The 12,455-nt window shown below is 41.4% G+C and overlaps 1 protein-coding gene across 1 annotated transcript in view; it reads left to right on the top strand.

The window, feature by feature from the left end:
• Positions 1 to 12,248, top strand: part of nectin1b (nectin cell adhesion molecule 1b) — a 70,200-nt gene extending 57,952 nt beyond the window's left edge. The window contains exon 6 of the mRNA XM_026367105.1: positions 7,692 to 12,248. Within this exon, the coding sequence (XP_026222890.1) occupies positions 7,692 to 8,197 (506 nt within the window). The 3' untranslated portion in view covers positions 8,198 to 12,248. The remainder of the gene's footprint in view (positions 1 to 7,691) is intronic.
• Positions 12,249 to 12,455: the final 207 nt, after the last annotated feature.

The following is a 12,455-nucleotide window of genomic DNA, read 5'->3' as shown; positions in this document are numbered from 1 at the left end:
TGCCATCTTAAATTTCTTCCCAGCACATAATAAGACATGATAAATGGCCATTTTGTCAGGATGGCCTTACAATTATGTCATTATCACCCCTGAGAAAGAGGATATGTGGTTTTATTCCAGGCAGTACACAGCTATGTGACATGTGGGAACATTTCCTTTAGTGAAGCAGCACATTCACTGCAGAATTAATTTGTTTACCCACTTGAATACTCTTAAACGTAATATTTTTTAACCTTGACTAACTCTTTGTTAGGCGGGAGCCAAGCTGAGACAAAGAGAAGGCGTAATTCTTGCCACATTCGCTGTGAGGGATGATATCAGATCATCTTGGGGTCAGCCAGTTTGTGAACCCTTCAGTGATTCCACTTACGGCTAACTTTCATCCTCCTTTGTTGGAGCTGTGTCACTGAGCTGCTTTGGAGAGCAGAGGTGCAGTCTACTTTGCTACAGGGCTTTGCCACTCGGGTTAAACAGGATGGAGTGAGAGCGTTCTCTTCAATTTAGCAAGAAAGCGTGAGGATGGATACTTCTTTAAGCACGGGCAACCAGTGCCGACATCTGTTCACGCTCGCCTGAACAAGCAATACTTCGCTCCCGGGTGAGAAGATGAAGAGCTGGGGGGAAAAAATCTTAACCTTATGATATAAATGAGATCATTAAAACATAGAGAGTTCAGTGGGAATACATATATAAATAAATAAAGGTATCCATGTGACCGACAGAGATGCTTCAGTAGGTTTGATTTGTGGAATTTAGATGAAGAGGTAAAGTGGATTCCAGACGTGGGCTCCCAGGCAAACAGAAACCGGGAGCGGTGCAGAGGTTGAAGTGAGGACAGGATTCTGTTTACATGATTTTATATAACAGCCTGTGTCAACTCCTGGTGTTCACTGGTTGTCACTTTCTCTATCCTCTAAATCCAACAGTACAATGATATGCAAAGACAGTGAAACACAGTGGTGGTGAGAGGGCCTGACATTCCCTAAAAAAGTACTTGCACGGACTTTTACATTATTTATTTACCAATCTCACCTCAGTTTTATTGGCTCTGAATAACCAGTGCAAGCAAATGAGACCTTTGCTGAGAACATTAGCTATGTCTCTATAATGATTCCAAATGCTTTGCCACCAGGTTGGCAGGAGAGCAGCAGCGGGTTGTTGGCAGTGGCAGAGGGAGCTTTCTCAGCATAATTTTAAATTACTGAGCAGGAGATGTTGCTGTGAGCTGACATTAGATGTTGTAATTGTCCTAAAACATATTACAACTAGAACGGATTCATAACACAGTTTACTGTTGTCAGATTACAGTTATCAAATTAAAGGAGCTACAATTAAATATTCAGAGGACCTTTATTATGCAGATATTGTCCTAATAATTTATAATTTCTCTTTTTAAAATCACCCCTCTGGTTCTCATTCTTTTGCAGATACATTAACAGGATGATGTTTAAAGATCCAATGAAATGGATGCAGGTTTCTGCCCATTCAATAAAATTAAACTTGCTCTCTCTGAAACTTGATTGATTTCTTTTGTTTCAACAAGAAATAAATACCATTTCAGCAGACCTAAAGGGATGCTATTATTAGCAGCTCCTGGTGGTTGTCATGGCAAATGCATTAACTATTGTCCATAGGGACTGTCACACAAAAACAATACAGTTGTTTATAACTTTCAGAATGATTAAATCACTTTTTCCTGGGCTTTCTATTCTAAACGCTTCTAGTCCCTCTTCACTGGTCTCCAACAAATAACAGTAGGTGTTGATGGCGTAGTTCATTTTCATCTGCTGAGGAGCAGGGATGTTGCTCTCTCCGTCACCGCAGGGTCTGTCGGTTTTCTTAACGTGAAGGCACACTGATTGTTCCCTGTAATAAAACTTGCAAGACTGCAGCAAGAACACCCTTGAATAAAACAAGTATCACACCATATATTACTGACATCTAACAGCAGACTCGCTCCACGCAGCCATTTGTCTCTTTCTTTTCTCTGACAGAGACAAGAGACATTATGATGTCAGCTTTGCAAAGGCTCCCCTAGCAATGTGAAATTTGTTTGTCTTCGCCTGTCACGGTGAAGTTTGTCTCAATCTGTGCACTATAGCACATCGTATTGTCGCCGTCTCACTTCACCACCTGCATTATTCATAGGTTCAAAGGCCACATGTCTATATGTTGCAAATCATTGCACTCTCACTTCAAGTAGTCGCGTGCTATCAGTGGGGTTGAGGAGCATATTCCATACCTTGGTCACCTGCTCCCCCTGCCAGGTTCTCGTCATCCTTAAACTTCTTTGTTTACAAACCTAGAAGGTTTGGGTTTAGAGGCGGGTAAAGCGACTTTCTAGCCACCATGTCCTCACTGTAGGAAGGGGCTGCTTGCTGCTAAGATCCTGCCAAAATCACACCTCATTATCCAAATGAGACATTAGCCTGAGTTGCTCGCTCGCACACACACCCTGGGCCGCCCCATAGAGCCACGCTGTGCTGCTCAGCGCCAGGGGAAGGCATTGTGGCTGCAGCTCGTTTTGCATAGAATGGAGGAGGGGGGTAGCTCAGTGTGTAAAAGGGTCTTTCGTATTTGGAGAAGAGATAGCCTGGCTAGAGGAGTGAAATGGAAACGTCACCAGGGGAGAGCATGTGAATGCAGAGCAGCTGAGATCGTGGTGATTTATCTTAACATTTGTTTCTGCATGGCTTGCTGTTTCTGCTCTCCGGAGGATATGCACAGGAGAAGGATGTGGCAGACGGATGGAGCAGGGGGATTGGCTGAGCCCCTTCGGCCCAGCTCTGCTCCTCTGTCCTCTTCCTCCTCCTCCCTGTGTCCACCCGTGTGGTGTTGGATCTGTCACGCCTCCCTGAGAGCCTGATGAAGTAGGTCAGACACTGTCCCAGGGTCTGACCACTGGCTGCAGAGCTGCTGCTGCTGCTGCTGATGCCGTGTGGTGATTCACTCATTACACACACCGCTCCAAAACAACAACAAGAAAAAAGAACAGAGGAGAAGCTGGGGGTAGGATGGTGCGGTAAATAAACAGTGGCCTGACCTCTCCTGGCTTAACACGTCCTAACATGCAGATTTGCTTGCTGCATGTCTGCTGACCCAATAACTCCTTCTTACAGCACTTCCACAGCCACATGCAAGCTAGCAGCAAACATAGAGGTGGATTAGTCATGCTGTGCACCGCAGTACAAAGTGACCATAACCTGCGAGGATGCCTTCTGAAGCCCAAATATCTGGTCTCATTTACCATCATAGCCTCATTTTTTGTTTGTTATGACTTGATTGTTTATTTTAACAGATGTATTATGACAGGTTTTATACAGAAAAGCTGTATTGTGGTGTCTCGGTCGCCACTAGAGACCAAAAAACAATCTGCTTCTGTTGTAGAGAGATGAAAACGAGAATCAGTCTCTGTGTCTGTGACAGGATCATTCTGCGAGTCGCTACATGCCACAGATGATGTCACCTACTGTATGTTTTGATGTCAGTATTTTACAGCGTTATCTCCTCCAGCACATCCGGCGTCTTTTATCTGTTATTATTATTTTATTACACTGAAACAAATGACTGGTCTGAGCGGCGTTTACCTGCAAATCAGGTGAACTCAGGCCTCTGTAAAACCAGTGATAGCAAAACACATATGTTGACAAACAGGGAGGTGAAAGGAAGTGTGCAATAGGGTGAAAAAGAGCTTTGCCTCCACGTTAACTCCCCAGGCAGCATGTTAAATTCCTGTCAGTGATGAGCCTTTATTCGCTGTGGCAGCATTACATTTCCATGACTTCACAACCACTGGCAAAGTCAGAGGGAAGTAATGAGAATCGTTGGAATCGCTGAATTAATGCATCTTCTCCGATTGTCCCTGTTCTCAGTCACTCATTATGCCATTCTTTATTTGCCATTGTCAGTCCCCAACCTCTCAAAGGCACTTACTCCATCTTCTTTTATCCTTCTTGCCACTCCTCAACTTCTCAGAGTAGCCTTTTATTTTCTTTTCATCTTCTGTTGTCAGATGCTTGTCCCTCATTTACTCGTATTATAACGCCACTCCCTGCACCACTCTTCAAAATCCTCTCTTATTTTTCCATCCTCTGTCATAACACCTTACAACTCATTGCACTAAGACTCAGGAATGTTTGTACCTGTCTCTTTCCTTCTCTTCTTCGTGTGCAGACATGACTGGAGCACACCCAGAAAGAGTACCTGCAGGACAGAGTTGTGAAACAGTTTCGCTCACTTTAAAGCCCCTTCAGTGTCAGACAATCCTCACACAGTTCCTTCAGTATCTTTGAACATTTGCTGCTGGTGGTTGTTTTTGTACTGTAGCTTAAACTGAAAAACAAAACCCTCTATGTTGTTTCCAGTAGCCAAAAATTCTGGCGCGGTCGCGATGTGTCATTTCCACAACAAGATGTTAAGCTTTTCTTGAGTGCTCCGCTTTTGTTTACCATTTGTTTCCCTTAAAGACTCACTTCTGCTTCACACAAATGACTCAGAGGAAGAACACTCATCAAGTTGTGAAGGAAACAGATTTTGTCACTAAAATGTTTGGAGGTAGTAAATCATCCACTTGATCATGTCAGACGTGAGTGTTCAAAATAGTATGATTAATGCAATTCAAAATGGCATGGCTGCAGCGTCTGAATGGCTGCAGTATTTCATGTTATTCATTACCTGTATAGATCTATCATGCCCATGGATTGAATTATAGCCTTTCATAGCACATCTTGGCACCTATTAATCTCAATAGTAGACTTTAGTTGTTGCAACTCAAGGTTACCCCACTATCTGTATACTTTCAGAGTGGTGTTAATACACACCGCCTGGAACAGTATCATTGCTGTTGTTGTGCTGCTTTGAGGTCTGTTTTATCTAGCTGTTGGCAGGTGTTGCCAATAGCGATGGCGTGCTGGTGAAACGCCTACTCCCTCCTCTGTGCTGTCAAACACCCCTTCGCACCCCAACCATTTCAAATGTGTTTTATTATTAGTGTTTCTATAATGTGATTAGTTTCTTCCATAGCCGTTCTGATTTCACATACGCGTGTCCGCGGTGAGGAGGTGCTAGAAAAAGCCGCCAAGGCTTGAGAAGTCCTGGCATTTTGGCATCCTTCACGTACGCACAAGGCCAGCGTGCTGAAAGGGAGGTGTTGTGATGTGACCTTGCAGAGGCATACGTCCACAGCTGAAGTCATCTGGGTAACGTGGTGAGAACAGGCAGTCCTCCTTGCCAACACATCTCTTTGAGTTGCAGAATTATATAAATGTGTTCTCTACAGCACCAAAGTGATCCTCTGAGCTTTTACTCATCATCTTCTTTTGTTTTTGGCACAACACATGGGGTTCAGTGTTTAACTGCTTTCATGGCTGTAGTTTCTATGGACTGTGACACATTTTTCCGTCATTAGTGTTGACAGTGACAGTCTTTAAATACGGGCGTTTAGGTGCTTTCACCTGAACCTTAATACAAATGGCCGTGATGGAGAGGAGCGTCTTTTTAGTTTAATCTGCCTAATTAAGATTGAATAACTAGACTGATGTGACCAGAGACAGATCGTAGCAGATGAAGGCAGTAAAGTGTGAGGAGAGGATTACAGAAGAACGTTTTCCCTTTTCTCTCTGCTTCTTCAGTCCTCTGGATTTTCATCCGTTCGTTCCGACTTGGTGGGAGGATGTGTTCTCGAGCAGGGGTGACCTGGCTCTGCTCTCTCATTCATGTGTGTAATGAAGGCCTGTGTCTGAATAATCCCATTAGGTGGTCAGATTAAAACCTGAGCTGATATTTGAGACTTTGCCCGGCACCGCTTTAGAAATTGGAGAGCTTTGCTGTTGGCCCTGGGAGAAAGGGTGCAGGGGAAGAGCAACTGAGGAGAGTGACTGTGTTTGGGAGGTCTCTCCTTTGGTCTGAGAGAGCGCCATTGTAATTAAAGCAGATGAAGGCTTCAATAGCTTCTGCACTTCACCCGGCGCCATCCTTTTCTTGTGCACAGAGATTTGTCATTTCCACTAAAAAGCAGTAAATGACTGTGTTGAAGTTGGGGACATTCATTTTACATTGCTTTTCTGCAGACAATGGTTGTCAAATTTGCAAGTTTTCCACATGGTTCTTGTTTGACTTTGAGTATTGCTTAACAGAAAACCTCATTTTGGCTCATTTAAGATCAGTCACTTTTTATATACGTTTCCAATTTTCAGAAAAAAATAATTCCCCATTAATATTCCCATAATTAAACTTAATCCTGTCTGATGCTGTCATATTATCTTCCAGTTGTGGCCTTTACTTTGCAACAGCTCCCAGTGGTGACACATCTCCACATCTCATAATAGGATGGTAATAAATCAGTATAAAAGAAATCTTATCGGGAGCAGGAAGTCTTTACTGTATCTCACCTGACTTGTCCTGCCTTGTTTCATACTGTACATATGAGTCTGTAGTTTGTCCTGCATGAACAAGACTCTCCCTCCTTTCTTCCCAACACCATGGTGTAACTCTTCACCCCCCCACCTTTCTGGTGAGCATTCAGTGTTTTCCAATGAAGTTAAATGTTCCTGGGATCTGCAGGTTTAAACAAGACCTACCAATGCTCTATGTGACTTTGATCACGTTTCAGATAAGAGTCTCTCCCCTCTCTGCGCTCGTAGCGACGCGGTTTTCTACGCTTGGTATTAATGTAAACAACAACAGCACTTTAGTCATGAGCATTGTTTATGTTCTGTGAATAGGCTTTGTGCTCTCTAAAAGGCTGGAATGAATGTGAAGGCTCAGTTGAGCTGCAGATATGGTGTCATTACTGCAGTTGTGCATTTAAAACAACATATCCCTTTTGTATTTGCAAGACAAAATTCCAGACTTGTGATTCTGGCTTCTTAGTTACTGTTTGTCTCTACAAGACCATTAGTCATTGTCACTCTGTTCTATGTTACAACACATCTTTGACTCATTTAATAATTTTCTCTCTGTCTATTCTGAATAATATATATATATATTTTTTTTTTACTCCTGGAAGCATATTCTATTTTTTGCTGTCTGCTCTGCTGCCTGAGTTTAAGAGCTTCATGTTTATCAGCTCTCTTGATGCGTTGGGGCTGCACATGCTTGGCTGCTGATAATCATCTCTGGCAGTGCACTCATTTCATTAGTGCTACACTGATGATGACGATGGTTATATGTCATGCTGTACAATTTTATGCTGGACTATATTACAGTATATCATTTAATGCATTTGCTTTGATTTGTATGAATCATACAGAGTCGAACGGGAAGAGGCTTCAAAGGCCACATGAATTAACTCGTCCACAGTTTAATTTTTGTTTCATTTTCCTCCGTCTTCCAAACAGAGGAGCTGATGATTAATGCATTCTGAAAAGCTTCATTCACTTTAATCTCTTCAGTCTTTTTTACTCTTTGATGGTGTTGTGTGTTGGACTGGTTGTTTATTTTGTTCCGTCCATGTCTTAAATTGCATGTGAATGTTAGTGACTGAGCTTCGCCGCGCTGTTGATAAAGACTCTATTTTGGGTTGGGGGGGTTTGTCGTGGGGTCAGGGGTCCTTCCTTTCCCCTTTGCTTTTCCGTCCTTGTCTCCCTTTCTTCATCTCTCCTAAAAAAAGATAAAAAAATACACCTGCACAAACGCACCTCCTCCCACCAGAGCACTGACACACTCCCTTCCATCTGTCTTTTCCTACCCAGAATTCCCTAACAACCCGCCACCTGTGGACCGTGAGATCCCGCAGGAGCAGCACAATGCAGGTGCCGCCATCGGGGGCGCTGTGGGGGGAGTCGCCCTGTTAGGCATAGCGGCTATACTCCTCTTCATATTCCTACGCCGCCGCCAGCGCACCTTCAAGGGAGACTACAGCACCAAGAAACACGTGTTTGGAAATGGGTACAGCAAGGCCGGCGGCCTGCCCGCCCACCCCCCAATGCCCAAGAACCTGCAGTACCCAGAGGACTCAGACGATGAGAAGAAACCTGCTCAGATCTGCGGCCCCGGAGGGTTCGAGGCAAGCGAGCGCGATTTCGACCACGAGTCAGAGGACCTGAAGAGGCCCTATTTCACTGTGGACGAAGGAGAGAGCCGAGATTATGACGAGCGGACTCTAGCTTTCCAGTATGACCCTGAACCTGAGATAGCCGATGATATGATCTCTCAAACCGACGGCTCTGTCATTTCTAAGAAAGAGTGGTATGTGTAGTTGCATGCAACAACCAAACCAAACAACCCCCACCTGCATTCCACTGCACCCTTCACCTGCATCACGACCCCACCCTCCCATTGGTCAAACTGCACCCTTCACAGTCCCATTCCTCTTTTGATCAATCGAGTACTCCTCCCCCCTGATTCACCCCACATCAGACCCCATCCAACTAATCTCAATTAGAAAAATCAAGCATCTATTTAAAGTGCTAGCAACATCAACTTCTGACTTCAGCATTGATATCAGATCCGTAAGGTGAATGGGCAAAGAATACAAACTAAGGTATGTAAATGGACTCACTGTCACTGACCTTTGAAACCAGGGAGGTCATTTGTTGATTAATACTAGTGTATTATTCTTTTTGTGTATTTTTTTCATGTTATAAATGTATTAAATGTATAAAAAGTGACTACAGGTTGCGGTTTGGTGAGCACATTTGTGAAAGTCCTACACTGGATGTATGATTAGTTTTATTTGTTTTCCATCACCATTGGCGGTTTGTTATTTTTATGATGTCTTTTGTATAATTTTTAAGTGTCCATAGAATTTAGAGTTTAATGTCTGACATAATTACAGGTGGAGTGTTACGTCTTTATAAGTTTGTGGTCGGGTTTCAGAGACAGAAAAAGAAATTCTGCCGTAAAGAACCTGTATCATTTCTCTTGTTTCTCACTGGGGTTAGCATCCATGAAATTACAAATGTCTGCATATTAACAGCATTAAAAGCAGATACTGTATGTTGCTGTTTTCCAAAGAAAAGCTTAGTATTTCTTGACCCCCTATATTTATATGCTTGATTTGTTTGTTTACGGAGGGAGAGTCAGAGTCTACTGAGCCGTATGGGGAATGGCAGTAACAACTGTTGTGTGTGTTTTGTTTCTTTTCTTTTTTAACCTATATTTCCGTCACTCAAATCAGATCCTACATTAGTGAGTCAGACTAGAGGGGGGAGAAGGGCTGCAGATGTATCATAAACAGCTATTTCTATTTTTCAGTGATGCATTACAATTACATCTTAGAGGTTTGCTGAGTCTCACAGTGAAACGTTCAATAACGCTCTGATTGTCACTTGACTTGAACAGGTTGACCTGTGTGTATGAGCTCCAAATCTTACCACTATAATGAAATGTCTGTTTCTTTGCCTTAAGTTGTCATGATTATGTCTTTCTCTAACTTTTCTTTTTTTTTTAATCAAATGGATGTCAGAGAAAAGTGTCGTGGGAATTTCCCCATAATGACTTTGTCTCTCCTTTGGCTTAAACCTCCTAACATACATCAACAGCATTTTCTATGAGGAGTCGTCCATGGACACAAAGGACAAAGACAGGAGGAAAATGCCAACTGATGCTTTTATTAATGTCTGCAGATAAAACATTTTAACGTGTAAAGGGAATTGAAAATATGATGGTGGCCATGCTGGATTATAATAAGTCACCTGCTGCTTTTTGTTTTGTTGTTCAACTTTATTTTTCTTTTCAGAAGCTAATTGTGGGATTTTAAAGGAATGAATTGTTATCCTTCCCTAAATGTTGGCATGTCAATGTGCCAGTAGGGATACAATGACCCTGTCTGATGGCATTATAGCTATGGCTTTTTAAAATCACTGTTAACAAGCACCATTGGATGCTATGATAGCAAATGACTTGTTTCTCTCCACAGCATTGAGGTCCATTACACAATCAGCAGCTTCAAACAAAAAAAAGAATAAAGTTTGTGAAATATATGATAAAACAGAATCAAAGGAGTGGATATAAACCACACATCTGACTGGCTCTGAACAATATAAATACTGTATTAAGCCTTATTTTATGCATGTTTTTGTGTGGGAGTGGAAGTGCATTTGTTGCTATTTTTTCTGTATCGATTCCAGTGCGGTCGTCTTCATTTGCAGCTCAAATGACAACGTTTTGTCAGTGCTGTCAGTATTGACAGAGGTATGAGTTTATGGGCACACAGTACCCAGCGACAATATTGCAGTTAATACAAAAAGTATATAAAGATATATAAATAAATAAAAATGAGAAAAAATACCATCTCTGTGTCGGCACATCTCTCTGCCGGATGGAGATGTGTGTCCATGCTTGTCTACTGAATGTTTTTTAGATGAGCATGTTAATCATGAGCCTCAAACTATATTGTATTTTCAACACAATTTAGCATTACAAAGTGGGAACTGTGTTCCATGTTCTTATTAAGTCTAATGATTTCAGTTTAGTTTAGTTTCATTATTTTTGTTTTTGAGTGTATCCCCTGCAGTTAGACAGCAATACACGAGGTGTGCAGCAGAGAATTTCAGAGGGTGAAAACTAATTTAGAGTAGCGGAATTGCTACCTTTCAAAGTGCAAAAGCGAATTGTAATTTTTATAGTCTTTATTTAATTGTTCACCTGCAGATGGACTGCTTTGCTGTAATGTTTCAGTTCCAGTGCCAGTTTGCATCACTGCATAATAGAGACAAGGAATGAAAAAGGTGTTTTTGTTTGCATTCAGTGCCTATCGAGTTAGGAGACAGGAGGTAGTTAAGAGTTGCTGCTCCATCATTTAACTTATTCCTGCTCAGAATGACATAATAAAATGATAAACGGTGGTTAATATAGCTGGGATGCTGTTCTATCCCAGCTCCAGCACAGTACTAACAATGCATCTTAAAATCAATTGAGTGCCAAGTGTAATCGAGGCTAAACGTTGACACAGCACTTTGTTACAGTCAGTACTGGATAGTTTAAGTCCTAAAGAGATGTAATTTTTGCAACTTAGTCACACATTGCTGACTTTTTAAGCACAACAATCCAGTGAAAAGAGATTTAACTTGTAAATTAAAATATATAAAAAGTAAAAACTGCAACTTTGGCCCAAAGCGAACATCAGCTCTACCCATTCTTAAAGCACAAGCTCAAGGTTTCATTTGACTTTTTCTCTTCTGCATTCACTACAAAACCACTGCCACACTTGCTTCTCAGACGCGTTGGAGAAAGAACGACCTTTTTAGATTGGAGTCGACATCCTGTATACTGCTAGATGTAAACATTGTCTTCATGTTGTCGGGGTGTTATGAGTTTCTATTTTGTAATACTGACTGTAATTTCATTCCATCCTAATCTACTTTTTGTATTCAATATGTTCAACATTCCACTGTAAATACTGTACATAAGGTTGAGATTATAGTCAGGATTTATTTAGGGACAACTGCGTAGGGACCCTGTTCATGTAAAATATACCTATTTTGACTGCAAACGTAGACTCGATGATGGATAGATGAAGTTGACGCATTGCTTATTTCCAAAGTCCCACCGAAAAATGCTCCTCCAATACGTTTCTAACATGCCACTAGCGGCTTCACTGTCATACAAAGGGGAGATGCATACAGTTTGTCGATTTTACTGTTATTGAAAGAAAATAAATAGAGAGAAATTGTCTGTATGCATCCATGTGAATGTATATTTCTGAGGGTGTTACAAATATGAAAAAAAAAATTCTCTTGTTCAATTGTGATGACCCAGTGAAGTAACTTGTATTTGTTTTAAGCATTAAATGAGTTCAATAGTCAACAATGTTCTGTCCCAGTTCACTGATTGGATAGATGTGTGTTAGTATGTTTTCTGGTTGAATATGGTTCATGTCTACGACACATTTCTTATCACTGTGTATTGATTTTGGTATTTGCAGCTTTTTGCCAATGTCTTTGATCAGTAATGTATCCCTGTCACCCTATGCAGGTTCTTCTTTGGATTTATTTTTCAGCTGTATCAGTTCCTGTGAACCTTAAGTGTAAGAGATACAAGGTTTGTTCTGCAAATAAACTTTTTTTTCAGTTTGAACAAAGACACGCCTTGTTAGAACAATATTTAAATCCAGATGTAGCACTGCTAATTTAATTTTGGTCAAAGACACTCAGAGTCCAGAGTGTGTTTAGGCATCCAGCCATTAGACAGCGTTTTGCATCAGGGCTTCCAATGTTCTGCTGTATATTGCAGCTCTGGTTTTCAAAATGAAAGGCTGTTGAGGCAACTGCAGTTATTAAAAAAAGGGATAACTCTCTTTACCTTCACACTGTTTTTGCTTCCAGTTTTTGTTGCTCTGTAAAACATAGATCCATAAAAATAAAATCAACACTGTCAAACACGATTAGGACGTGATAAATTCCAAACACAGGATATGTAACAGATGAGAACATCTGTGATTCAAACCCTGAGTTATTTTCAAAAAAGTTGACAGGGTCCATGTTCTGTTAACAATTTTGCAGAAGCTAACACAA

This window comes from Anabas testudineus, chromosome 13 (assembly GCF_900324465.2).
Source record: "Anabas testudineus chromosome 13, fAnaTes1.2, whole genome shotgun sequence".
Lineage (NCBI taxonomy): Eukaryota > Metazoa > Chordata > Actinopteri > Anabantiformes > Anabantidae > Anabas > Anabas testudineus.
Note: the sequence above shows the minus strand (reverse complement) of the source record. Positions and strands in the feature narration are given on the sequence as shown.